The following is a 27,524-nucleotide window of genomic DNA, read 5'->3' as shown; positions in this document are numbered from 1 at the left end:
GATGACAACATATAAAAGAAACGTAATAAAATCAGCAACAAAAAAATTGAAACAGAGAAAAAAACTATTTTGCTGTAAAATTGGGACTACTAGCCAACATTAGTTGAGATGCCTGTATTAACTATCTAATTATTTGCACTGTAGATGCCTCTTCTCTGACCATGGAAGGCCCTCGCAGTGCTTTTTCCACCTCTTCCAGCTCCACCATGCATTCCAGTAATCTAACCAATGACCAGAAACCAGTTAAAGCCAGTAATGTTGATCCAGACGACACCAGGAGTACCAAAGTGGTACCAGAGGCTGCTGGAGCAGAACGTGGAAATAGTAACGGCAGGGGCAGCGGCGAGCTAGCAGGAGGAAAAGGTGTAACAACCCAGGAAGGCCCACTGCATCACCCACTGACTCCATCAAAGCGTCGCACCGTACTGAACATCTCGCCACCTCCAGAAGATTTGTTTGATGACAGCCAGATGTCCTGCCAAGATGATGGGACCCAGGATACAGAGCAAAGTAACAGCATCTGGATGGATGAATCTCTGTCCAACTTCAGTGTGACGAGCACATTGTCTTACAATGACAACACAGAGGTGCCACGGAAGTCCCGCAAACGTACCCCCCGTCAAAGGCCTGGCCCTAAGACGGCGCCGCCAGGGGAGGGCAGCATGGATGTGTTTGATGCAGACAGTGCCAAAGGCCCGCACTTTGTCCTGTCGCAGCTAGGCCCTGACAGCAAGGGAGGACATAAAGGAAGGTTTGTACTTTTTGTATTATGATCACCAGAAATTTGTCACATGCCTCTCGACATTTCATGGAGTTGTCAAAAATATTTCCAGTGGTTTCTTCCTGATAAAAGGGAGTTTTTCCTTCCCACTGTTGCCAAAGCGATTGCTCATGGGGGTCATATCATTGTTGGGGTTTTCTGTTTTTTCTGTACTATTGTAGCACCTTGAGGCAACTGTTATTGTGATTTGGCACTATATAAATAGAATTGATTTTGAAATAAATTATGTTACATTATCAGTAAGTAAAGAAAACACATTGATTTAGGACATTGTTGACTCACTTTGTTAGCTAACTTTTTGTTCATTTAATAGTTTCCTTTGATAGTTGCACCAGCCCTTTAGTAGTTACTTGGGTACTCAGGCTTTCTCTGACTATAACTTTAATAAAGACCCGTTTTAATAATTTTGCTCAGCCCTCATCGTTATTGTAGAAGGAGGTAGTATCACGAAATGATACGTTGGCACACACCGACAGATGGAAATCTTTACCAAACTGATCTGGCTCTAAATTTCCCACCACACTTTGACTGAAGGAGAGCGGTTAGATCAGAGGGGAGGGAGGGGCAGGATACTGAAGTACAAACAATGGTCAGCCACAGTGAATCACAGAGCCCTTCTCAAAGACCTAGGATAAGCAGAGCAGATTAAATAAACAGATAAGGCTGAACGTTTTAGGAGCTGGGGATAGAAAATGTTTGGTTGATGGACACCCTCTGAACTCTGCATTGCTTAGAGCACCATGGCAACTTCAGAGCAGTTTCACTGTTGTGACTGAGAGCTATGTACTGCAGCAAACCCCAGCCAATTGCATACAGATATATAATACTGTTCTTTTTTATTTAAACTGGGGTTCTGAACCTAACATTGCTGCAAACACTTGCATGGATTAAATTGAAGACTTTTTAATCCATCATAGGCTACATGAAAACATTAGAATTAGAGATCATCTGCTCGTGTCTCTGTCAAATTGGTCTTTGCTGCAGTTCTGATGAACCTCAGACTACTATTCAGAAAGGAGGAATTCTCTCGATGCAGTTCCCACAAAAGAGTGAGGGGAAAGAGTTGAAGGTCCTCGTCCAGCCTGAGACCCAACACCGAGCCCGCTATCTGACTGAAGGCAGCAGAGGATCAGTGAAGGACCGCACTCAGCAGGGCTTCCCTACTGTAAAGGTAATTGTAAAACCCCTCTGTAGTTAATGTTGAAACTCTACTGCTTTAGCATCCCTGTGTTTAACGTTAGCATAGGGTGAAAGTATTTGCTGATATTGAATTTATTACTTGCAACATTTTCCAAAGAAGTTGGGGCACTCCTGGGCATCCCTACAACTTTTTTTTTTAACAATACTGTATTGAACTGAGAAGACAAGTTGCTGTTATTTTGAAAGCAAAATGGTCCCTCAATTTTCATTTGAGCCTCCTAACAGATACGCCTCTTGTGTTTTACATATATCAAATGTTTTCTCCAAGTGATGGGTCTGGACTGTGTTCACTGACAATGATTTTGTGAAGTGTTCCACTTGTGTTCAAGTGGATATCTAGGTCCTTGGGAGGATGAAACAAAGTGTCAGAGTCTGTAATATTTCATGAGACTGTTAGTTCTCACTGCTGTTCACAAACGAGGAGGTTGGATGAGGAAATCAGCTCCTTCAGACTGTCAGTCACTTATCAGGAATCCAACTTTCACTTGAGTTCATGTGTGAAAACAGGGACCTAAGCTTTAAGGAGCTGTAGCTTGATGAAAAAGGAATTAAATTTTATGTACTCGCTCAGACTAAAGCTGTAACTGTAGTTAACCGACTTCAAAAGCAGACAAAAACCAGACGTTAGTCAGAACAGGCACATTGTCTTGTGTTTGATCATTCATTTGCCCAGGTTCTGCAGATGGTCACAAGGCAGCCAGAGCCCAGAAATGACAGGTGAATCCAAACTGATAAAACAATCACCAAAGCCATAAAGAACTAAAGCTGACCGATTTTCATCTGAAAGCAGAATCCAATAATAAATTAATCCAACAATGTCCTTGAGCAAGACATTGACACCATCAATGTCAGGGCAGGTAGGTGAAGATGCACAAGTTCAGCTGAATGCACAGAACTGATTGGGCATTATATGATGGAATAGTGTAAACTGGGAGCTCATTATTAGCACAGAAGTTTCAGAAATAAGCAGTTCATACTTACACTCCATAGTTTTGTATGAAAATGTTATGACACAGCAGATCTACAATGAGCTCCGTTTGATTGCTCATCTGTTTTTGCCTTGCACAGATGGAGGGAGTGAGTGAGCCAGTGGTTTTGCAGGTGTTCGTTGGCACAGATGCCGGCCGCGTGAAGCCTCATGGGTTTTACCAAGCCTGCAGGGTTACTGGTCGCAACACCACAGCCTGCAAGGAGGTTGATATTGAAGGCACAACTGTTATCGAAGTGTCCCTGGATCCAAGCTCCAACATGACCCTAGCGTACGTGCTTTTCTTAAAACTGAAATTGTGTCATTTTAGTGATAGTTGTTAGTCCAACTAAGAACATTTCCTTATAATTGCCAAAATCCTCTTTTCGAGCAAGTAAACCCAAGTTAGCACTGCCCCTTACTGCAGGGTGGACTGTGTTGGGATCCTGAAGCTCCGCAACGCTGATGTAGAGGCTCGCATTGGGGTGGCCGGATCAAAGAAGAAGAGCACACGTGCTCGGCTCGTGTTTCGGGTCAACATCCCCCGTCCAGATGGTTCAGTGCTTACACTACAGACTCCCTCATCTCCAATCCTGTGTAGTAAGTCATTTTTCTCATACTTTGACTGGAAATACTATGTTGTGAAGTCGGTATATTAGTTAAACCACTTAAAAAAAACTTTGTGCAGAAAATTATCCAGCAAGGTTTAATTACAAGGTACTATTTACGATATTCATGTAGTTATGACAGGTTAAGTGTGCGAAAATGGGTAGCTGACCTGTAACATGCTTGTTAGTAATGACTATAATACTGTAAACTTAATTTTTTTTCAGTTCCTGTTTCTCCATTTTTAGAGTCAGAGGTCAGGAGACTATTGTCTTCTGATATCAACATTTGGAGAGGAAGGAGACAAAGATCCCATTAGACTGAGTTGTTTAATAATGCCTACAGAATGCCTACAGTACAAAGGTGTGGTTGGTTTCATAAACAGGAAAGACGCTTAGGGCCGTAAGAAAATATCTGTGTCAGTGGATTTGGGAGAATTTGCTCTGAGAGTGGCAGGGGAGAAAGAGAGGGCAAGGACGAAACAATAGGTGTGTGAACTTCTATTGTTTACACGGAGCCAGCATACAACCCAGGGAAATATCTTTCCACGAAACAAGAAAAAACAGTAATCCTGCTTGGCATCTTAGTGTGTGTGCATGTTTGTACGTGTGCGTGTGTGGGGGCGGATATTACTCATATCGTGGGGACTTAAAATCTGTTTATACAGTCATATTATGGAGACTGCAACTCGTGACCCGATGAGGTAGTTATAAGATTGGGTTAGATCTGAGAAAGTAATGGTTATGTTTAAGGTTGACATGGTTAATAATATCCTTTGAAGTCAGAAGTGTGTGTGTGTGTGTGTGCGTGTGTGCGCGTGTGTGTGTGTGTGTGTGTGCGCGTGCGCACCCATATCCACACACGCACATGTGTGTGTGGATATGGGTGCGGTGTACAGTAGACAATGCCCACCAAAATCAATGTTGAAGGTAAAGGGTATGTTAAGCATTTGCATTTACAGTTTTCTCAATACTTGGTGATCAGTTTTTCATTTTTGATAAAATATCTTTTAAATATTTAAATTTACTGAAAGTTTTAATTTGAAAAGGCAAAACAAAGCTGCCAATCTACTTTAAAAAATTTTGTTTTCATATTTGTTTTTTGAATCACTGCTTCAGTCCTTTCAGCATGAATTTCTTTGCTGTTACTGTTAGATTTCATTTTATTTCTGCCTGGGTTGCACGTATAAATAAAACTTTAAAACATAAATGCATGACGTGTATCTGCTGTGTTTACAGCCCAGCCAGCAGGAGTGCCTGAAATACTGAAAAAGTCACTGCACAGCTCTTCAGTGAGGGGTGGAGAGGAGGTCTTCATCATTGGAAAAAACTTTCTTAAAGACACCAAAGTCATATTTCACGAGAATGCCTCTGGTCAGTAGTAAAGCTTTATGTCTTGCATGGTTATTATAGGTGAGGTCATTTCCCTGGTTGATGCTTTACATCTTTTCTGTGTTTCAGATGAGAAGTCATGGAAGGCAGAGGCTGAAATTGACATGGAGCTTTTTCACCAGGTCTGTTTTTTATTTATTTTTAATCTTTTTTGTGACAAACAATTATGGTAATGGCTAACGAGCTCAGTAGATAGATGCAGCCATTTCAGACTGGTAAGTGGCTTTAGATGTAATCATCTTAAATGGCTGCTGTTCAAAGGTTTGAGTAGTCTCATTGTGTTCTGACCTAATTACACTCCATCTTAGAGGCTATTACTGAGTGTGTCTCAACAGTCCAGTCTGAACCTTTGCTCTTGTTAAATGAAATGACCAAAGCGATGAATCTGCAGCTGCCAAATGAAAGTATTCACATTTTGCTAAGACCTTGACACCCTCATAAACCAGTTTTACAGTTATCTGAAGTTGTGATGTGTGTTGTTTGGAAAGGCTGAACAAACATGATTGAATGAACCAACTCGGCTAACTATGCTTTGATGATTTGAAAGATAATTTGGCATTACTTTGGTCGGTTAATGGTCTTCTGTGCTTCTTCATTATTGAGCCAAGTTTTACCGCCACCAGCTGCTGGTAGCTGGAAGTGCTACTGTCATTGATATTTAGTTGACATGGCTGCATGTTAGTGGCTAACACATCCGCCTCAGACACAATCAGATCCCAGGGTCAAGGCTGGAATGTTAGTGGACTCAAAGTGCTGGTCCCAAGCCTGGATAAATGGGAGGGCTGCATGTAGGATTAATATTAATAGCAAAATAATATCAAAATAATGCCTATATCTGGTAGCTGCAAATCCATCGTCTACAGCGAGAGTAAGAAATATGATTTATTGCCCCTTTATATTTGGTTTCACTGTGATGTCAGATGTGTCATAGAAATCTCTATAGCAGAATGCTGAAGTTGAGTAGTCTTATTGTTGTAGTCACCTTTGCTGATGATTTGTTTTTTTGTTTATCATCCCAAAGAATCACCTGATAGTAAAGGTTCCTCCCTACCAGAACCAAGTCATCACATCTAAAGTGTGTGTAGGAATCTACGTGGTGACGAATGCTGGGAGATCCCATGACGTTCAGCAATTTACTTACACTCCAGATCCAGGTTTGTTTGAATCCGTTTCACACTAATTCACATAAAGTGTGTCCTTTTTACAATCAGCTGATAGAAAGATGACCATGAAAATGTAATCGGGATTCTGGTGACCTTGCATGTAGCTTTCAGATTACTGGGTCATTTCTCACACATGGCTGATTAGATTTACTGACTGGTACCAAAGCAGACCAACCTAGTTAGAAAATAAAGCTGGATTGTATTTAACACCCCAGACACACAGGGCAAATGTTGATTCTCTAGGTGTTTGGCCTTGAGGAATACACATTCTTTTCCTGGTGACCGATGGTTGCCAGGGGTTTGCAAACAAGTCTATTGGCCTGTGTGATTGGGCCTTAAAAACTTTTTTGTTTTAATATATAATTATGCTTTTATGAATTTTCTTGTGTACAGTAGTCATAAGACTTACATCACTTCTTTGTTGAGTATATCAATATATTGTCATTGTTAGTTTTAGCAGTCATTACCTTTTAAATTGTCTCTTTACTAGTTAATTTGATATCCTTTTAGTCCTCTGGGTCAAACACTGTAAGGTGTGACAAAGTAACTAAACTAAAATTTAGTAAGCAATTTAATTAGCTGTCCACTCACATCATATGTAGCTTTACTTAACTAACATTTTTGCTGTGCTGAAATCTTGCATCGATTTTTGTCGTTTTGCTGACACTTGCAGCAACAATCGATGTTCCTGTGAAGAAAGAGTTGCCTTCTCCAGTGAAGACGTGTTCTTTTGATGACCAAATTAAAGGTTATTTTTTATTTATTTCAATTTTTTTAACAAAGACACCAAGGTTTCCTATATATAGTAAAGTGAATACATGGAAAAAAAATGTAATGTAATCCTTGCTACTCGTACGGTTGTAGATGGATCCCTGATGCCTTTGTTGTCTTTAGTAAAGAGAGAAGATGTCACTCCAATGGAGGTGACAAGCAACCTTCAGTCTTCAGGAGTATTTAAGGTGAAGCTTTTATCTTATGTGTTGCTTTCATAATTTGTTTTAAAGTCAAGTCGTTCAGTTCGTTCATGTTTTATTGTCCCTGAAATAAAGCATAAAGGTAGTATTCTGTGTTTTGAAAAAGAGAATAACAGTGATGCGTAACTGAAAAGCAAAGTGAAGCACATCTTTTGTGTTCTGTTTTGTGGGTTACCAGCAGACTGGTGATCTGTGCACAGCCCAGCAGAACTCTGATATGACGGCAGGACATCTAAATAAAAACAGAGTATTCTCCAGCAACCTGTCTCAGCCTGCAGGTGATCCTGACAAAGGCCAGGCGCCTGTTTTTGCCAGCACTGAGCCCTTAAGCACCATCCAGAAGCAGGACATTGTTGCGGGCAGCTCGTTCTCTGTGCCTGCAGACTCTCTGCTTCAGCAAGGATCACAGCAGTTCCTTTTGGAGACCAGAGATGGCCTCAGGCAGGAGAGGCCAGGTGTCAGTTCTGGAGCTGTGGGGAGGTTGTGTGGGGAACCTGCATCTCAACCGCAGCAGCTGCCACTCTTTCCTCCAGATGAAGTAGCCCAGCTGGAAGAAGCAGTGAGACAACTAAAAGCCAAAGGATACTGTAACTTATCACTTCAATCTGACAACCCTATAACCAAACAGCAGCAGCAACACATCCAGCATCAGCAACAGATCCAAAAACAGCAAATTCAGCAGCAGCAACAGCAGCAGCAGGTTATGGAGAATCTGCAGCAGCAGCTGTTTCAGTCACAGATGCAGATGCACTGTGCCATGTTTCAGGATGCATCCCAGGCCAAGAATGGAGAGCTTCAGGTCTCATCACCAGGTGTGGTGACTAACCAGGGATCACTTTTCCAGCCGGACCAGCAACAGCAACAACAGCAACAACAACAGCAGCAGCAACAGCAAGCAGCTCTTTTTCAGCAGGCAAATGATCTTCTTTCTATCCAGACAAACTTCCTCCAGCAGACCCCATCTCACTCTTCACCACCGATGTTTCACAATCCCAGCACTCTGGCAGAAACGCAGGATCCACAGGGGGCGCTCTTTCAAAAGGCCTCCCAGGAACAGGTCCAGGCTGCACTCTTCCAAAGCACCATGACAGTGCTACAGTCTCCAGAGCAGCAAGCCTCATCCCCTGGACTCTTCCTCCCCCAGACCTCTATGTCCAATCAGCTTTCAAACAACAGTTCTCAGCAACAGCAGCAGCAACAACAGCAGCAACAGCAGCAGCAGCTGGCCTTCCTTAGCGCTTTACAATCTTCTTCCCCTGAACCACAGTCAGTATTTCAGACCCAGATCTCCCCCATCCAGCAGAGAAGCCCCATGGAGCAGGAGCAACCATCTCAGCCTCAACACCACACACAGCCAGCCCAGCAGGCCACCCTGTTTCAGAACATCTCCCCACATTCATCTACAAATTCACTTTCTCCAGGCCAGCAGCAGCAGCAACAGCAGGCTGGCTTGCTGTTTTGCAGCAACACCCTTTCCACACCAGACCAGGGCTCTAGCATCCTTTTCAGCAACCAAGGCCAAATGCCTCCTTTGACCAACAACAGTCTAGTTTCTCAAGAGCCCCAAAACACCCCTCTGCCCTTTTCTCAAGCCAACATGGTGACGGTAACCCAGCAAGATCGCCCAGAACCCATGACCTTAGGGAACCCTGCTGAACCACCACAGCAAGCCATGTTTCAGGAGCAACAACCTATGCAGCTGGGGAACAGCAGCAACAGAGAGGAGCAGCCTGTGGGTCTCTTCATGCCTCAGTCCACTATGGCCTCTCTGCAGGGGGGTCTGGCCGCTCAGGAGCTTGCACAATCAGCTGTGTTTGCCTCACAGAATGGCGTGGCAAACCTCCAGACAACTACGTCCTCCCCTGTTCAACAGCCAGGATCTCTGTTTCAAACAGCTGTGAGTGGGAGCGTCAATCAATCCAGCCAGCCTCAACAAGCTGGCCTCTTCCTTTTCGGTATCCAGAACGGTAAGAAATTTATTAGGCAAGTGCACGTTGTTGAAACTGTTGAAATGACTCAAAGTGAGAAGTGAGGAACAAGATTATCACTTAGCTGTCCAACAGTAGTTTGGGTTCATTGTTTTGATTTCAGCATTCACAGCTTTGCTCTTTTAGTTCAATCTGGTTGCTCTCATTAGAGTTGTTTCCAGATGCAGCAAACAGCTGTTTATGGCAAGAAAAGATACAGTTAGTAATTAGCTGGTAAACCTAAAGGAGTATTACATAGTCCAAAAGCCCATTTTTCTTCTTCATTATTTAGCAGAGCTAAAAAGGAGCTTCGTTAAGTGATGAGACTCACAACTTTGACTACTGAGCATTGCTTCGTATCTGTTCATTAGTTTCACCACATCAACTTAAAGCGTGATAGAAAGTTAATGTGTTCATTGCATAGACAAGGGGTAGGCAACTCCAGGCTGTGTTGGATCAAGGACACATCTAAAACCTGCAGGACACCAGTACTCGAGGCCTGGACTTGCCTACCCCTGCACCTACATCTCTATGTATCACTATTTGTTTCTGCTGCCCTCAAGTGGTAAAAATGAGTTACTTCAGATTAAATTTCACATGTCTGTGAAATACCAGTATTAGAATTTATCCTTTTTATTTTTATTAATGTTCATCTTTAACATATTTGTAAAGTTTTTTTTAATCCCCATCCTTTAATTGTTCAATAAAAGAAAAACAAAACACAATTTTTAAGTCGGATTTATAGGTTGCAAATTGGCAAGAATTGAGTACAGTCAAATCTGGATTGTGAGGACTCATTATTGACAGTAGTGTCTCCACTTTTCATTCAAAGCATAACTAATTAATAATCTGTTCACTGCTTACTTTATTCAAAGGCCTGTGGTTTGTAATTTTCTTGACTATGGTTCCTGTTGAGTCATGAAGCTCTTTCTGTTCCTTCCTTGCAGAATGTGGCCAGTTGATGGAAACTCCTGGAAACACGCTGTCAGATCAGATAATAGCAATCAGCCAGTCTGGTCAGAACCAGAGAGAGAGTGAAGCGCACATCCAGTCCCTGCTCAGCCAGTCCCTCTCTCAGTCTGGCACTGTGCCGAACACCATGTCTGCCTCTCAGAACATGGAGAAGATTGACGATCTGCTGGTCAGCCTGCAGGAGCCGGGCAGCAACATAACTCGTTCCTACTAATTGAATGCAGGTTTATAACTTTTTCTTTCTTTAAAAAGTTTTATATGTGGAAAGACTGTAAAAATTTGTAGGTCCAAATATTGTCTCTTAGCAATTTTATGTAGGTTAAACCTTTAAAATTAACCCTCAGTAATGTGTTTATTTGTGGTCACTTCATGTTTTGTTTTTTTCTGAACTATATGCATATGATTTGGTCATCTTTTAAGGGTGTGTTAGGAAAGAACAGTTAAGATGAGCTAAAGATTTTATAGTGACCATGAAGATAAAGTGGACAAATTAATATTCGGATAACTAAAAGAAATGAAACATAAACATCTCTAACTCAATGACTGAATGGCTGAAAATGGCAATGGACTCCAGAGAAGAAAACTTCCGTGAAACTTTGAAAGATGTTGAATTTAGACCTCGGGAAAGACACTAACCAGCAATCCTAGGAATTTGTTAGATTTCTATCTAAGTAGAATTTAACTAATGTTATTTGCAGTATCTTTTAGTTTTTGTGGTGTTTTCACAAATCACATTCTTTTTTTTTTTTCCTTTTTTAAAAACGTTTGTATTTTGGTTGCACGGATCATGGATCGTGTGACACAGTGAGAGGAGTGCGGTATGTAGGGGTTAAAGGGGTGTCAAACTCATTTTAGTTCAAGGACCACATGAAATCAGAGTGATTTCATTTCAGTGGGTGTTAGGGTAGTTGAATCACTGAACTTCAACTTTAAAAAGTTTAATAAACATAAGTTAATGAATCCTCCATTTTTCAAAAAGAAAACAAGAACCAACAGTCTGAGATGCTTTTGGTTTAACTTCAGTGTAGCGTGACAGGCTTTTTCAAGAGGGAGTTGGTTTAGACAGCCACTCTCATTAGTTGGATGATTTTTAATTACTTTTAACTACTGCTATTAAAAAAAACCAACAGATGGAAGAGACCAAAGATTGTGCAAGTTTTACAGTTTGTTAAAGTCTTTGAGTGGGCTGAATTGGCTCCTCTGCCCTCACGTTTGACACCCCTGGTAGGTAGCTTCTGTTGAGTCATGTGATCCAACAGTGTAGAAAGTGTGCAAGAAGCTGGAGCAGGCAGAGAAATGAGAGACAAAGGACGAGCTGTAAAAACGAATACACACTAATCTTATGTAATATCGCAATTAAGTTTTGTTTGTTTGTGGGTGCTTAATATTTCATTGTTGTAGCAGCAAGCATGCACCCGATAATGTAAATAAATCCGCTTTAGTTGTCTCTGTCACAAAGTGACTTTGGTTTCATTGATGATGGAAGCTCAGATGCTCACTAGGTGTACTGTACTTTTCTGTGTTATATTTTGCTGCAAATCGGTCTTGTCAAGGCCAGTTGAGTAGATTGATGACTATAAACTAAAATATTTGTAGTTCAAGCAAAGCTCGTCAGTGTGATGGTCAGTGCAGATGTGAAACACACACCAGTCAGCCACAATAATAAAACCTTCAATAGTTTAATGCAGTTTATCGCCCCGCTGGGAGAACTTGGTTCCTGACATTCATCAGGATAACTGGACCTGTTGTTTGACCACCGTAAATACAGCTCAAGGAACATCACGCTTCCCAGATCCCAAGCATCGACAGTTTGAGCTGGAACAAGCCTGGTCTACGGAGTCCTCAATTTACTACCGACCAAGTCCAGAAGGATCCTCGCCACCAGAGATCAGGACTCCGCCAGAGGTGTTCTTGAGGGACCCATGCAATATTAGGAAGATGGGTTTTAATGTTGTGGCTGATCAGTGTCTTTTTGAGTATGAAATACTTTGCAGTATCCACCACAGTGTACAGGCTTTGTAATGAAGGCGTGACAAAATTTAAGGCATTTAAAAAAAAAAAAAAAATCATCACCAGGAGGCAGCAAGTTTGCCTGAAGCTGCCTCTTCTGCATTGTTTACAGTGAATATGAATATGGATCATAAAAACAAATTACCACGAGAGTCGGATTTAAGCCAGTATCGCTAAATGTGTCCAAAGTAGTTACTGTATAACAAAAATGTTTTATAACAGTGTGACTTTTTGACATCTATGTTACAACTGTCACTGTTCATTCACAGAAAAAGCTAAAACATTATTAGTCCTTTATTTTATCTATCCAGGTAAAAATTTTCATTGAGATTAAAAATCGAATTTCCACGAGAGACCTGGCATCGTACTAACATATTAGATTCCTAAAAGCTGTGCTGGAAAACTGGACAAATCAGGAAAAACTTACATTACCTGCATTAAAATGTTAAATGCTAACTTCAGATGACCTATATCTCGTATATATACATGCACCTAGAGCAGAATATATTATATGTAGAATATATATATTATATTTTCATTGTGTGCTTTAGTGTCATTTTGTTGGTGTCATTCTGCGGCAGGCACGCATGAACAGGAGTAGTAGACTTTTTTTTTTTTTAAGCCTTTCCAGCAGGTTATAAATGTGATTGATTCAGTGAATGTTGAAAAAGCAGCAGGATTCACTAATGCTACTGCACATCTCATCCAGGATAGTGTATTAACATGCACGAATAGAGCCCGCTACATATGTTTTCTTGTAAATGGATACTGTACAGTTTGGATACTGTACTGTACTGTACAGTTCATGTCGCCGTAAGCAGTTTGCCAGTGACCTCTGGACCAAAGTTTGACTCAAATCTTGCTCTGAATGAATCCAGGAATGATGGAAGGCCAGTTTTATGGCTCATGAGTTTTTATTCTGTTTTTACAGACTTGCATTTTAGCTTTAAGATCAGCGTAGCTTTTTTCTCTTCCTTTACAGAATTTACAGATTTTATTGTTAGACATTGTTCTACTGTTCACGCTTTTCCCCTCAATGTCATGTCTAGTTTCCCTTTAAAGTGTGTGCACGATCAAGGTGCTGGTCTCTGATAGGATCGGCTCCGTTTTACGCCTCGTTGTTGCCGTGTTTTCTGTGTATAGTTTGTCAGAAGTACATCAACACCGCTACATTTTCCACGCTTTCAAATCTGATTTAGCTGTCGGTTTGGATGGAGACGATGTAAACTCGATTAATGTAATGTGTGGAGCTACAGGGCGTCAGTTGGAAGAGTTGGAGTGGTTTCTAAAGGGACGCGACTCCTGAAGAAAACCCGTCTTTGGAGAAAAGAGCTTTCTGAGACTGGCTTTCTTCAATTTGTGACTTTGTTTAATAACTAATATTTCCAGTGTTGAATATTTATGATTTAATTTCCTTTTGTTTGTAGATACTAATTCTTTTTTTTATCAGTTTAGTACTTGTGCCTCTTTTCAGAGAAGTATATCTTAATTTATTTGTGTGTTGGTAGGTCTCCAAATTGTAATCGGAGCTGTGTTTCTAACTTTGTGAATGACACAGATTGTGATTCGGCAGCCATCCCCCAAAGAGACATGCACACATGCTGATACAGGCACCTTGCGATGGATATTTCTGTGCACAGTTCCTTCTGTGACTTGCAGAAGTTGTAGTTACACCATTAAGCTGACGTCACATGTTTATTTATGGTTTGTAATTAGACCGAAGGACCGATGTGACCAAATACTTAAAAACAGGGCAGCAGTATTTTTACAATGAAAATCATCCTAAATGTGCATCATGGTTGTAAAAGTGTCATTTTGAGACACAGTGAATGAATGGTACACATAAGGGGGAGGTGATTTTTTATTTTTTTTTTTGAGGGGGGGGGGGGTTCCTCAGTTGTGTATATTATGTGTAATTGTTGATCAGATATGAGTGTGTTTCCCTCATTTACACCGTCGTGTATGGAAAACAAGAGGGATTGTTTTGTTTTGAAAAAAGTTCTCGTTTTTCTCATTTTATTTAATTTTCTTTTTCAGTAGAACAAGATGTGGTTTTCTTTTATTATAACCTATTAATATTATGTCATCAGAGTCACAGACATTTTAGTTGTTTTGTGTTTTTTTTTTTACACCATAAACACTGCTTAAAACACCCATAAAGATTGTACACGTGCCTTAACGAGATGTTGTAGCAACAGTCAGATTGACGTTTTACCATATCTGCTTGTTTAACACCCCGCTGGCCCTACCGGTGATGGTTAGTCCTTATTAAATCGAATGTTTCAAGCCATAACACTTTGAGTGCGCTTTAAGTGCTCGACAACAGTGACCAGATAAATGAGGTTGTGGTGGATTCATGTGTTGTGCAATTTGTGTCATATCTGACTTGTTTGTACTGAAGTACCCATTGCATTTATGTTGTTCGACACAGATGCAAAAAAAAATTTTCTCTGAAACTGCTATGCAGCTAATAAACCTTTTTAAATGTAGATCTATTACTTTTTGAACATATATTTTTCTATATAGCCTCTCCCATTTTTAGACTAAAGGAGGAGAAACCAAAATAGATGTTCTTTGTTATTTACAATTTCTGCCTGATTTTAATTCTGTTAGTCAAAATGCTAACTTTTCAGCAACAATTAAAGATGCTTTCTTGTGTTTTGGTTTAGACAAGGGTCACAAATGTGTGTTTTCTTTGTTCCCATCTTACTTAAAGGCGTTGTTAGGAGATGTGAGTCATACCTCCGTCTATACCAGTTGTTTACTGTGCAGTGGTTCTGATGTCCCTCAGGACATCCTGTTCAACAGGATGTCATTTTAATTGTCACGAGTCATTTTGCTCAGACCTGTGAGACCAGTAAAAGGTGGGGCACACTAGGTTTGTTCTGCAATTTGAAAAGGTGTGGATAATTATCCTTGCCACAAATTCTCTACAAATTGTACTTCGATTTCTCTGCCATATTTAAAGCCTAAGTGAACCACTCTTCTAGTAAACATCCGAAGGTGTAAAAATCTTCCTTTCTGTTTCTTACCGTGTGAACAACTATCAAATCATCATTACCCAAAATATTAAAAAAAACAAACAAACAAATAAATAACTTTCATATATCTGGCTTTTATTGGGACATTTTTACTCTTGCAATTAATTTTCTGTTAAACTTGCTGCTATCTGTAATAAATGTATTTACTTTAAGTTCTAGTTGGGTTTTTATTTCATGTTTCTGGTGTAAAACTATTACTTGGCTATGAGAGGAGGACACGACTTTTATTAATTTTAGTTTATTATTTGGATGCCTTCTTAACACAAATTAAGGTATTCCTAGTTTTGTGTTTGTTTTTCCACACTGGCTTTATGTAGATTATTTTCTGATGAAACATAGGATTATGTTTCAGAAAATAATAGTAGTATCATTTAGTATATTGTTACCAAAACACCCTTTTTTAATGAAATAAGTAGCAACAAAATATCAGATAAAGCAATCTGTAACTGAGAGTTAATTTATTTATTGCGCCATTTAATGGAATAAAGTCTGGCAAAATCGTTTTTAAACGTTTCTCCTAAGCTTAGGATGGAGGGAGAATAAACTGGGCCTACCTTATTACAGCTTTAAATGTGTTGAAAGATGATATAAATTAAACAACACGCATTCATGCAGCATGAAGGCGACAACATACAAGTTATGAAACATTTCTGTTCATGTTAGATTTCAGAACATTTAGTAATATTACTATGCAATTAAATCCCGATTTATGTATTGATTTATTAATAAATAAATTAGAATATAACAACAACAAAAACGGTCAGCTCTCCACATTCAGCAGGCCGTAATTTGTGGCCTATCGTTTGTTAAATCAACTGTAGCCCACCTTGTGACGTATCCTTGGACGTTTCAGTTTTCTGGTTTCCGTCAGTCCTTTAAACGCACCACTCAGTTCTCGCGTTTCTGCGGCGCACGCATGTCAGTTGCTCTTTCTGAGCGCTGCATCAAGAACATGGCAGACGTAAAGACGGTGGACGGAGACAAACTCAGCAAAAAGTGAGCTTATTCGTTTCTTCTTTCGCATTTTCACCGCTCTTTACCTCTATCGCTTTTGTCACATCGTCCAAGATTTTTTCCTTTCGACAGTTATGGCAGTTCCAGTTTGGCACCGCAAAACATCAGGTCAGAGCGTGAAAACGTAGTGAAGGTCCCGTATTGAGGCATCGTACTAGCCTACATATCCCAGAATTCAAGTCGTGTGTGTTTCTGGTAGTTGCAGTCCTAAATTTAGTTTAAGACCAGTGGCGAAAGTGTCTCTTGTTGACGTGTGAAACTACAACATCCACAATACATTGTTAAACGACTTCGATACATCGTGCAATCGCGTGGGCGTCTTACATGTGCAGTTATAATTTTAGCGAATGATGGTTTATCGGGTGAAACTATGTATGCTGATTTGTTTATTTAGAAGGACGCTCTGTTTAATATAAAAAATCTTAAATAAAGCCAAGCGCATGTTACTTCGTTCCTCCAGATCATCTTTGTTTGCCAGGAGTAAAGCTGTAGAAAGTGAAACCGGAATCTAATTCCAGGAAGTGTAAAGCTAATTATGTAAAAATATATACTTGTTTACTTGTTTGGATCTTGGAGGGTCTTGCCTAATAGGAGGGTTCTATCAACCCCAGCAGGGTGTAGTTTTGCCTGAAGGACAGAGCAGAGACAGCCTTCATATACTGTACACTGTCTTTGTATATGTCTATTTTCTCAGGTCTGTCTGCTGACTGTCGTAGTTCAGCATGCTGTGTCTGGTCAGGGCAGCCAGGCAGCAGCTGTGCCAAGCCTGTGGGGTCAGGGGACAGTGGTTAAAATATGCGCCCCCATGTACAGCTGCAAGCCCAGCTCAGATTTACGGGAACCGCTGGAGAGGTGACAAAAGGTTGGTGGCTTTTCCATTCAAGTGCGGAAAACAACCAACCTTTTGTCATTAGAGCTGATGTGTTCGTCCATACCGTTTTGCATGAATATTTGTTGTACCTCTCTGCTAGTAGAAAATCATGTTGTCCTTTTGTTTTGCTTTTATTTATTTTGGTTACAATAATAGAGTAGGTTATATGATGTGACTTTTTGGCTTTTTTGAATTCCAAATTTTTATTTATTTTTTTGTTGCAAATGCATCATAAGGGCAAAGTGTGGTATCCAACCACTGATTGCTGTTTTTGTTTTTATTCAGTGAGCTGAAGAGGCGAATGAAAGCAGAGAAAAAGGCAGCTGAGAAAGAAGCCAAGGTTAAAGAGCAGGTGGAGCAAAAAAAAGAATCAAATGACCAGGAAACAGAAAATGCCTTGGATGAGGAGACGCTTGACCCCAATGTGAGAGTTTTGCGTAGTTATTTTACCTCAGTGCATATATATATATTAAACCCTTTTTAAAAACATATATTAACAACAAGAACATCTGTCTTTTCCCATGTAATACAGCAATACTTTAAGATCCGCACTCAGGCCATCCAGGAGTTGAAGGGCACAGCGGAGGACCCTTACCCACACAAGTATAATGTGGACCTGTCACTTACAGAGTTCATTGAGAAATACAATCATCTACAGCCTGGAGACCAGCTGACAGATGTTGTTCTCAGTGTGTCAGGTAGTGAAAAGTGTTTACTATCTCCTTTTTTTCTGTGTGTTTGCACTTAATTGTAATTAATCCAAACTGAATATATGTTTGATAGGCCGCGTCCATGCTAAGAGGGTTTCAGGTGCCAAGCTGCTGTTCTATGACTTGCGAGGTGAAGGAGTCAAATTGCAAGTTATGGCAAATTCAAGGTACAGAAACAAAGTTGGGGTTTGTTTTTTTTGGTTTTGTTCTTTTAGAAAACCCAAAGAGATTTCACCTCTTGACGCTGTGAATGACACACTCCCCATCTGGGAATTTGTTTTTGGTTTGCATGGATTGTGTAAAAGTAAATGTTACAGATTCATAATGATATATTTAAATTATAATGAGCTGATGATTTACCTTTTCATCAAGATTTCTTGATTGTGATGATTATAAAATCTAAGGGAAAAAACTGCATTTACGTCTCCAAATAATGTTTCTTCTTACGAGGAAACTTCAGATTGTAGTGACTGATTTTCTGTGTTACCTTCTTTTTTCAGAAACTACAAGTCTGAGGAGGACTTTGTGGCTATCAACAACAAACTGCGCCGTGGTGACATCATTGGTGTCCGCGGTAACCCAGGAAAGACCAAGAAAGGGGAGCTGAGTATAATTCCCATTGAGATGACTCTACTGTCACCATGTTTGCACATGCTACCCCACCTCCACTTTGGTCTCAAAGACAAGGTAGTGACCAGCACACTCTGTAGGGACAAAAGTATTGGCCCACACCTTTTCATCTTTTAATTCATTTGTTTTCAGTCCCTTTACCACAGGCGCATGAAATATAACATCTAGCCAGGCAGGCTGCCAATTCAAGCATGGTATTTTAATTGGATGCAGTCAGTTCTTGAAATTCATTCTGTCCCACATATGCCACAGTCACCTATTAGTGGTATTATTCGTAAAGCAGAAGCATTTCAGCACTATAGCAAGTCACCCCACAAAATTGCTGAGGTGCATATTGTATTTGTAAGTCACAAATGCTTTGTTTACTTAGTAACCGGTGAGTTCCAAACCTTCTCTGGTATTAATATCAGCACAAAAATTGTTTGCCAAGAGCTTCATGCCATGGGATTCCATGAGAGAGCAGCTCCTGTAGCTGTAATGTGTAGGCGGTCCAGTACTTTTCTTCAGGTTATATATTAAGGCACAGTGTTAGTGAAACTAAACGGTACTTTTGTCGTCTCTTTCTTAAAGGAACTAAATCATTTATAAATGGGAGTGCTACCCAGTGCTACCCAAAGGTTAGCTTTAACAGCCAAGGCATTCCTTCCTAAATTTCACGATGTGCTCTGCTTCAAGGCAGTGACAAAGTGCAAATGACACAAGCTAGAAAAAATTTCTACTTTACAAGGCTTAAATGTTACTGTGTTTCTCCAGTGTAGACCTTTTTTCACAGTAGATGTTACGACTTATCAAAGACATAATAGTATCATCCACTGCAGCATAGTCATGTGCCACTTTCTTTCCCTTCACTGCAAGTCTAGCAGCATTTGAGTTGTTTGTCTTAGTCAGCCTGTAATTACCAGTGTTTAGTTTTGCAACTCAAATACAAGTTAGTGTGGTGACTTTCACTTTCAGTTACGTTGATTTTTACTTTTAGTTAGACATCTAATGTCATGTCATAAGATGCCCTTTTTTGTATTAGGAAATGTGATTTAACTGTAAAGTATGTGGCTAAATGGGACATAATGGTGTATCTTTCATGATATTTATTCAATGACAGTTAAGGATCACCTTTGTGTTCACTAACCAGCTTTGGCTGCAGTGTCCAATAAGTAGAAAGCTTTTACAGAGGAGCTAATATTGCTGTGAATGTAGACTTTAGCCTCTGTTAAGAGGAGGGAAACAAATATATCTGTTGTTAGAACTGCAGTAATCAGTATTGGGCTGCAACAGTTCATCAACTAACTAGTTTCTTTTTTAATTCTCACAGCAAACATTTTGTTCAATGCTCTATTTAATCCACGACTCTGTAGTGCGCAGTTGCAGCTGAAATAGACCTGCAGTAGAAACGTATTTAGGAGCAGCTTGTGAATAAAAGGTATTACAACACTAAGCCCGTGCAGATTTTCAACAGAAATACTGACAGCAACAGTGACGATGATGCTGCGATGGTTTAATATTATTAATGGACTCCCTTACTGAGGGGGTGACCTCAGATGGAGCGAAAAACAGCAGCACTTGTTACTATAACCACCATTAAAACTTTTACTAGAAAAAAAGCTGGCAAGAGTCCTTAAACAAACCACCTCTTCAGCAAGCCCCAACGTGGAGAAAAGTGAACGTGTAGCTGCTGCCATCCACTGCCGTTTGTTTGATACAGCAAAACTATAAAACTGCAGAAGTTAAAATAAGAGCATATCTGTGCAGATGAACTGCTAACTTACTCCGATATAATCTTTAGGCATGCTTTCTGTTTGAGTGATACCTGCAGAAGACAGGGCTGAATCTGGTTTGTTTTTTTGGTTTAGTCTGTTTTCTTCCACAGGCCAGTAAAAGTAAAACTCTGCACCACTGATACAGTACTGTTAGGCAGAACTTATTATTAACTCCAGTTCAGACCGGCACCATTAGAACATCTGTTTTTGCAGCACAGGACAAAACCCAGTTCTAAGAATGCTGATATGCTTGCTTTTCTTCATTGCACTCTGACAGACACTCAGTCATTCACCCAAAACACATTCACATGAACAAACACCTAATCTAGTGAAGGCTGTTTTAGTTTATGCCTTAACTTAGGTTAAATGCAATGAAAGGGGTTTTTTTTTTTTTTGGGCAGATGTTGTAGTTCCAATTAAACCACTAAAAATATTGCCAGTTTTGAAATGTAAAACGATGGACAGTTCATTTTAAAATACCTTTTTTTCTCTCTTTTGAATAATGAATATATTTTCCCAATGTGAATTCTTTCTATCAAAGGAAACACGATTCCGCCAGCGCTACTTGGATCTGATTCTCAATGACTACGTGAGGCAGAAGTTTATAACTCGCGCCAAAATCATCACATATCTACGCAGCTTCCTAGACCAGTTGGGATTTTTGGAGGTAAGTTGGATTTGAACATATACCTAACTAATCTGTGTTTGTCTGTTTGTTTTTTGGTGTGTGGATTTTATAAAATAATGGTCTAATAGTTTGTATATTTGTTTAAACATATTGTAAGTTTAAATCTGCCGTGCTGATTCATGTTTTATTTTTCTGCTTCAGATTGAGACGCCAATGATGAACATTATTCCTGGTGGTGCAGTGGCCCGGCCATTCGTTACTTATCATAATGACCTGGACATGAACCTGTATATGAGGATTGCTCCTGAGCTCTACCACAAGGTAATGTGCTATCCCAGAGTCATCCATGTATGTCAGGCTTCTCTGTAAATGTTATGAAATGCATCTGTCAGATGTGTTGCACTAACTCTTTACAGTGTGACAACTCATGTGATGGAAGAGATTTACAGTTTATTTCAACCCTGGACTCTCACTACACCTAACTACTAATAATCACTAATACTCAGAATCATTTTATTGATCTTGAGTAGATAGACTTCTGCTTACTATTAAATGTATTTGTTATACACTCACTGGACACTTTATTAGGTACACCTTGCTAGTACTGAGTTAGACCCTCTTTTCCCTTCTGAACGGCCTTAATCCTTCGTGGCTTAGATTCAATTAAGGATTAAGGTCCTGGAAACATTCCTCAGCAATTTTTGCACATCATTGATGTGAATCTTCCATTTCATCACATCTCAAAGTTGCTCTCTCACATTGAGATCTGGTGACTGTGGAGGCTATTTGACTACAGTGAACTTATTGTCATGTTCAAGAAACTAGTTTGAGATGATTTGAGCTTTGTGACATGGCATGTTACCACCAGTGGATGGGTACATTCTGGTAATAGGTAGGCAGTAGCATGTTGCTCAGTTGCTGCTAAGGGACCCAAAGTGTACCCCTACTATTACACCACCAGCAGCAGTCTAATGGCTTCATGCTTTCATGTTGTTTGTGCCTAATTCTCCACCTAACTTGTATTGAACTGTAGCGTGTGGTCTTCTGTAGCACATGTTATGTGTTCAGAGATGCAGTTCTGCGTACCTCGGCATATTGGTTATTCTAAGTGGTTATTTGAGTTAACTGGTACCTCCTCTCAGTTTGAAGCAGTCTGACCATTCTCCTCTGACATCATCAAGGCAAGTTTGACCAGAAAACTCTCTATAAACCATAGAGATGGTTGTGTGGGAAAATCCCAGTCGATCAGCAGTTTCTGAAGACACGAGTTACTGCCATGTGATGAGAATTTCCCGGTTCTGCGATACCTAAAGCACATCTGACCTTACTTGATCTTAATCAGTTTTTTTGATGTTCTAGTAAATTGGGTGAACCACTCAAAACTCTTAACCTGTATTTTTCTACCATATTTGAATTATATACACTGTCCATCATATGTTTCCCACAGATGCTCGTAGTCGGTGGCATAGACAGAGTGTACGAGGTTGGCCGTCAGTTCAGGAATGAAGGCATTGATCTCACTCATAATCCAGAGTTCACCACCTGTGAATTCTATATGGCATATGCTGATTACAATGACTTGATGGAAATCACGGAGAAACTACTCTCGGGTAAGTAGAGACTACATCGGTGGCCATGTTATTTCATTGGTCAGTGAGAGTTTTCTTTCACAAACAGTTATGACATTATGAGCTGTAACTCAGATTACCTCCTGATAAATTGAGTTGGATTAGAATATGTGACTTGATTTAAAACCTAAATGGGATTAGTGATTTGCTATTTGGCCAATGACTGTATAGAAAGCAGACTTTGAAGCACAATGATGATGTTCTAAATGGCTTCATGAAAACTGATGTTAAGTTGATCAGAGCTTTCTCCTCAGGGTCTTTTCAGTTTTGTCACTTTGTTTGCTGCAGGAATGGTGAAGCACATCACTGGAGGATACAAGGTGACTTATCACCCTGATGGTCCAGAGGGACAGGCCTATGAGATTGACTTCACTCCACCATTCAAAAGAGTGAGCATGACTCATGACCTGGAGAAAATTATGGGAGTGAAGTTCCCTCCTGCTGACAGCTATGACAGTGATGGTAAGAATCTGTGAAATGTATAACAGACACTTCACATGTGAACAATTACTGCTTCAGAAAAATGACTTCATCATCCTTACAATAGTTGATCATTAGGAAATATGTGTATTATTCTCTTGCAGTCATTTTTTTTCCTTTTACTGTTTTTCCCTTTTTTAGAGACACGTAAATTCTTTGACGACCTGTGTGCCCAGAAAGGAGTTGAATGTCCTCCACCCAGAACCACTGCCCGTCTCCTTGACAAGGTGGTTTATAAATTTACTTAACCTGTTATTCTTCTTTTTTCCTCCATTGAATCTGACTTGCTAATGGCTTTTTACCCCCACAGTTGGTTGGAGATTTCCTAGAGGTCACTTGCATCAACCCAACATTCATCTGTGATCACCCACAAATCATGAGCCCTTTAGCAAAATGGTGAGAAATGCTATCTTTAGCCTTCATATTTATTTAAAACGGCAATGTTCAGGTTCATACTGACACTTCTGACCCTTCTGTTACAGGCACAGAACCCAGAAAGGGCTAACTGAGCGTTTCGAGCTCTTTGTGATGAAGAAAGAAATCTGCAATGCTTACACTGAGCTGAATGATCCGATTAGACAGAGGGAGCTGTTTGAGCAGCAAGCCAAGGTGTGTTTAAAGGATAATATGACCTGTTTCACTTCTACTTCAGTGCACTGTCCTGTTCCTGCTGTTCTGTCTTTATGCTGTGATGGTATTGCATGTCAGTGATTTGAGGTGGATCTTTTTCAGGCCAAAGCTGAAGGTGATGATGAAGCCATGTTCATCGATGAGACCTTCTGCACAGCTCTGGAATATGGTCTGCCACCAACTGCCGGATGGGGCATGGGCATCGATCGTCTCACCATGTTCCTCACGGACTCCAACAACATCAAGGTAAATTAAAGTCCTCGTGGTGAGGATTAGAGATGTTCTGCTGCCTATTTTCCTAAACCAGGGGGAAAATTAGACTAACCAACTAGTCTTAAACTTAAAAAACAAAAATTTGCAAACCATTTAATGTCAAAAACTTTGTAAACAAAGTAATTAATTATGTAATCACGTTCGGCAATATTAAATTATGCTGCTTAACTGTGCAGCACCTCGCATCGTACATTATGAACATCACATATTATAGTCTAGACAAAGAAGAAGAAAAACACTTAAAGCAATGTTAAATATAATATGAAAACATGATACTACAAAAATGTTCATGTATTATTAAAATATGTAAAAATTTACCATCCCAAAACCTAAAAAAAACTGTGACTGAAAAGTGTTATGTCGTGCATTATGAATTAGGCATGCTGTTCAAAAATTCATGAAAACCACTTAAAAATTTAAAATAACAAATTCATAAATTATCCATTTTCTTTTGTGAAGTTGGGTCGCGGGGGCAGCAGCTTAAGCAAAGAAGCCCAGACCTCCCTTTCGCCGGCCACCTCCTCGATAGATATATTCACTCCAGCAGCACCCGAGTGTACTCAAGGGCCACCTCCCAGTAGGACGTGCCTGGTCACAACACCGCACCCGTAGGCGCTCACCTACGCCATCTAGTGGCAGATAGGACACAACTATTTACCAACATTTGGTATCAATTTAAATGTAAAGCAGTTAGATTAAACAACAAATACATCTGGTTCTGACTAGTGACAATAGCAACGATGGCTAGTCGGCTAGTCCCCCCGTCCCTAATGGGGATGCCCAATTTACTGCTGTTCTGAGGTGTTCAATAGGTTTATGTTTATATTTATATGCTGTTTTTTGCTGTCAGGATCAAACTAAGAATTTCATCTGTTCCAACTTCAACAGGTGAATCATTCTTAGTTCTGCCAATGGTTTCTTCTCTAATGAAATTTCTCTCTATTTTTTTTTTTCTGTGAAAAATTCCACTTTTTTTTTTTTTTTATTATTTTTTTTAGTATTGCATTCAACCAGTTTTAAATTAATTTACATTTGGTTTTAGAGTTGGCACCCTCACTGTTTCTCCTGTAGCAGAATAATCACAGGTGTATTTTTTTTTTATTACCCATAGAGTGGCTGACAAATGCATTAGACACAGCTTACAAAAGCTTGTTTTAAACTAAAACTTTCTATCATGTATTTCACAAATAACAAATTGAATTTATAAACTAATTATAACTGAATTTGAGGACTGGAAATGAATTAACATCCAAAAACAGAAACTGATTTTTTTTCATTAATGGATTCAAGTAAATACCTGTAATTTGGCATCTCAGTCAAAAAATAGCAATATGCTTATTTGTAAAATAATAAATATTAAAATTCATGGCTCCAGTTTGTTCAGTTCAGTTTTGTTTATATAAACTAAATCACAGCAAACAGTCCCCTGGAGATGCTTTACATTGACATAATACAGAGAAAAAGTACAGGATAACAACAGTAATTATATTTTACCATTAAAAATAGTTTTGATAAACCATAGTTGATAAATTTGTTAAGCACTGTACATTTGACGAAGAGAACTTACATTATAGGTTCATGGTTTTTATAAACTTGGCTATTTTAGTTTTGCTAAATGTATTTATTTTTATTTACCCAGGCTAATTTTGTATTTTTCTGATGCTAGGTGTCTTGGTCTTTTAAATCTTAATCCTTGCTTGTAATCATGTTACGTTAAAGGATGAGCCAGGGTTGCTTTTATTAGGGATGCTCCTGATGACTGATGTCATTTAAATTAGAGGGGGGGGGGGGAAACATGATCGTCGACTAACGTGTTCAGAAAACATTTAAAACTGAACACACTTTAAATGCACAAGTGAAAGATTGGCCAAATTGTTATTTAGTGTGTGGTTAATGGTAGTTACTGAGACTACATTAAAATTATTCCCCAAAAATCAGTTTGTAGCCTAACTATGTAAGACAAAATGGTGCCTTTCTTGACTTGTATGTTTAGACTAAACTGCCCCAGAAAAGCACAGAATTGGAGAACTACCAAGAATAATGGGTTAATGAGAAGCTACTGTATGAACACAAAAAACGAGCTGCTAACGTCTGCCGGGCAGTGGTTATATCATTGTGTCACGAAAAAGAATTGTCTGCTAACATTTCGATTTTTTCATCTTCACAGGAGGTGTTGCTGTTCCCAGCCATGAAGCCTGATGACAATAAGACAGCAGCGCCATCAGAGGGCACCTCTGTCTAATAACATGACCTCTTACCTCTCCTGCTATCACACCTTTGCAGGAGTCGGCATGAAGACGAAGAATGAGCCTTTACCTCATTGTTGTCATCAGTGGAGTTTCTGGGTCTTGTGTTTTATCAATGTTAGTTTGTCAAATGATTGATAATTTCTGTCAGTAAGGAAAATCATTGGGTCTCAAATACACGTTTTGGATTTTCTGGGTTTTTTTGTTTGTTTTTTATTCCATACACTTTCGCAATCCTGTCTGATCAAAATATACTTTGAGCTATTTAAAGGGATGCTTTAGGGTACAGCATATGATAACAATGTTCAAGACCCTCTAATACTCAAGTCTTTTTACCAGGTCTACTTAAAATCCTTGTCTAAGTTTTTCAAGTTGGACTCCACAATAATCCTTTGCCAAGAGGTTTGAATAAAGTTCATATAAAGTAAACTGATTTCTTAAGTCTTGTGTATGTGTGTGTGTTTTTTCCTATTTTTTTTTTTAACAAGAATAAACCTGTGCTCATAGTTTGACATTTGAATTTATACATTTTTTTTAATATCAAGGCTTCTAAAATGTGGTATGTTTAACTTTTTAATGTTTGGTTTTTCACTATAGCATAATTTGGCAAGTGAAAATGGATGGTAGGATTTAATTATGAGGGATTATTATTTTCAGTATTCATAAAATTTGACCTAGTAACTCAATGAACAGAGTCTGAAAATTGAAACGCAAATAATCTCTTTTTCATAAAGAATGTAACCCAACACAGTAAGTGACACCAATGGAATCACAAATATTAGTCCATACAAAACACAGTAGCAAACAATGAAAAGTTCAAATCCACTAATGAGCCTAACTGCATCTACTGCTGTGGTTATTCCCAAAAGAGTCTGTCATTGTGTTTGTGTAAACAACTTAGCTTTTGCTCTTTAAAAGAATCTCCAAAAGTTGATTCATCTGGATGTAGCGTTTTGTGGGAGAAACGTTTCCTCACTCATCCAAGTGGCTTCTTCAGTCTGAGCTGACTGCAGGTTTTCCCAAATTTATAAACGGTACATTTGCATAATGACTGAAACCAGCCCACTGAAGGAACAATGGGCTGGGAGGTCACCTACATCATAATTATGCAAATTCTCATGACCATTGATCAACAACCACTGTTCAAAGAGCACTGATCAATGGCCATGAGTACCATTCACAGAGAGTTGGGGAATGGCTGCAATCACAGCATTGTAAGATGGTGAAAGATGTACGCTTAGGCCCCCTCCTCGGTTCAGAGATCATCTTTCCCTTTTCACGTCAATGACCTCCTTGACTCAGCACTCAAACCAGCGTTCCTCCAGAATGTGTACATCCTCATCATTGAAAGAGTGTCCACTGGCCTGTAGGTGTAAATAGACTGCAGAGTCCTGGCCTGACGAGGTGGCTCTTCTGTGTTGTGCCATCCGCTTCACTAGAGGTTGTTTGGTTTCTCCAATTTATAAATCCTGGCAATTCTCCTGGCACTTAACAGCGTACACTATGTTACTCTGTTTGTGTCGGGACACCCGATCCTTGGGGTGGACCAATTTTTGAAGCAGCGTGTTTTGGGGTTTAAAAGCCACAG

General features: G+C 39.6%; 2 protein-coding genes across 8 annotated transcripts in view; both read left to right on the top strand.

Moving 5' to 3' along the window:
* Nucleotides 1-17,302, top strand: part of nfat5b (nuclear factor of activated T cells 5b) — a 43,786-nt gene extending 26,484 nt beyond the window's left edge. For 6 of the 7 annotated variants that reach the window (XM_087839065.1, XM_035915008.2, XM_087839059.1 and 3 more), the window contains 12 exons: nucleotides 145-751; nucleotides 1,766-1,952; nucleotides 3,050-3,240; nucleotides 3,376-3,548; nucleotides 4,793-4,927; nucleotides 5,015-5,067; nucleotides 5,967-6,099; nucleotides 6,782-6,856; nucleotides 6,973-7,067; nucleotides 7,264-9,049; nucleotides 9,997-10,245; nucleotides 17,243-17,302. In XM_087839065.1, coding sequence (XP_087695191.1) covers nucleotides 145-751; nucleotides 1,766-1,952; nucleotides 3,050-3,240; nucleotides 3,376-3,548; nucleotides 4,793-4,927; nucleotides 5,015-5,067; nucleotides 5,967-6,099; nucleotides 6,782-6,856; nucleotides 6,973-7,067; nucleotides 7,264-9,049; nucleotides 9,997-10,235 — 3,674 coding nt within the window. In that variant the 3' untranslated portion in view covers nucleotides 10,236-10,245; nucleotides 17,243-17,302. The remainder of the gene's footprint in view (nucleotides 1-144; nucleotides 752-1,765; nucleotides 1,953-3,049; nucleotides 3,241-3,375; nucleotides 3,549-4,792; nucleotides 4,928-5,014; nucleotides 5,068-5,966; nucleotides 6,100-6,781; nucleotides 6,857-6,972; nucleotides 7,068-7,263; nucleotides 9,050-9,996; nucleotides 10,246-17,242) is intronic. The other variant, XM_087839054.1, reaches the window with a different exon arrangement.
* kars1 (lysyl-tRNA synthetase 1) lies at nucleotides 15,999-26,365 on the top strand. The gene is made up of 15 exons (XM_006780135.3): nucleotides 15,999-16,068; nucleotides 16,781-16,948; nucleotides 17,243-17,381; nucleotides 17,490-17,655; nucleotides 17,741-17,834; nucleotides 18,168-18,354; nucleotides 20,593-20,718; nucleotides 20,881-21,000; nucleotides 22,127-22,289; nucleotides 22,596-22,769; nucleotides 22,929-23,014; nucleotides 23,098-23,183; nucleotides 23,270-23,396; nucleotides 23,520-23,663; nucleotides 25,858-26,365. The coding sequence occupies exons 2-15, from the start codon at nucleotides 16,809-16,811 to the stop codon at nucleotides 25,930-25,932; spliced, it is 1,827 nt and encodes a 608-aa protein (XP_006780198.1). The 5' UTR covers nucleotides 15,999-16,068; nucleotides 16,781-16,808; the 3' UTR covers nucleotides 25,933-26,365.
* The last annotated feature ends 1,159 nt before the right edge of the window (nucleotides 26,366-27,524 follow it).

The sequence above is a fragment of the Neolamprologus brichardi genome, chromosome 1 (assembly GCF_056152115.1).
Source record: "Neolamprologus brichardi isolate AB-2024 chromosome 1, ASM5615211v1, whole genome shotgun sequence".
NCBI lineage: Eukaryota > Metazoa > Chordata > Actinopteri > Cichliformes > Cichlidae > Neolamprologus > Neolamprologus brichardi.
The sequence above is the reverse complement of the archived record's forward strand: the minus strand, read 5'-3'. Positions and strand labels throughout refer to the sequence as shown.

Excerpts from the sequence above, each read along its gene's own strand:
- kars1 (XM_006780135.3), top strand. The coding sequence starts at position 16,809 with ATGCTGTGTCTGGTCAGGGCAGCCAGGCAGCAGCTGTGCCAAGCCTGT. Across the intron at positions 22,770-22,928 it reads TGACAGCTATGACAGTGATG|AGACACGTAAATTCTTTGAC; the intron begins GTAAGAATCTGT and ends TCCCTTTTTTAG. Across the intron at positions 23,397-23,519 it reads TGTTTGAGCAGCAAGCCAAG|GCCAAAGCTGAAGGTGATGA; the intron begins GTGTGTTTAAAG and ends GATCTTTTTCAG.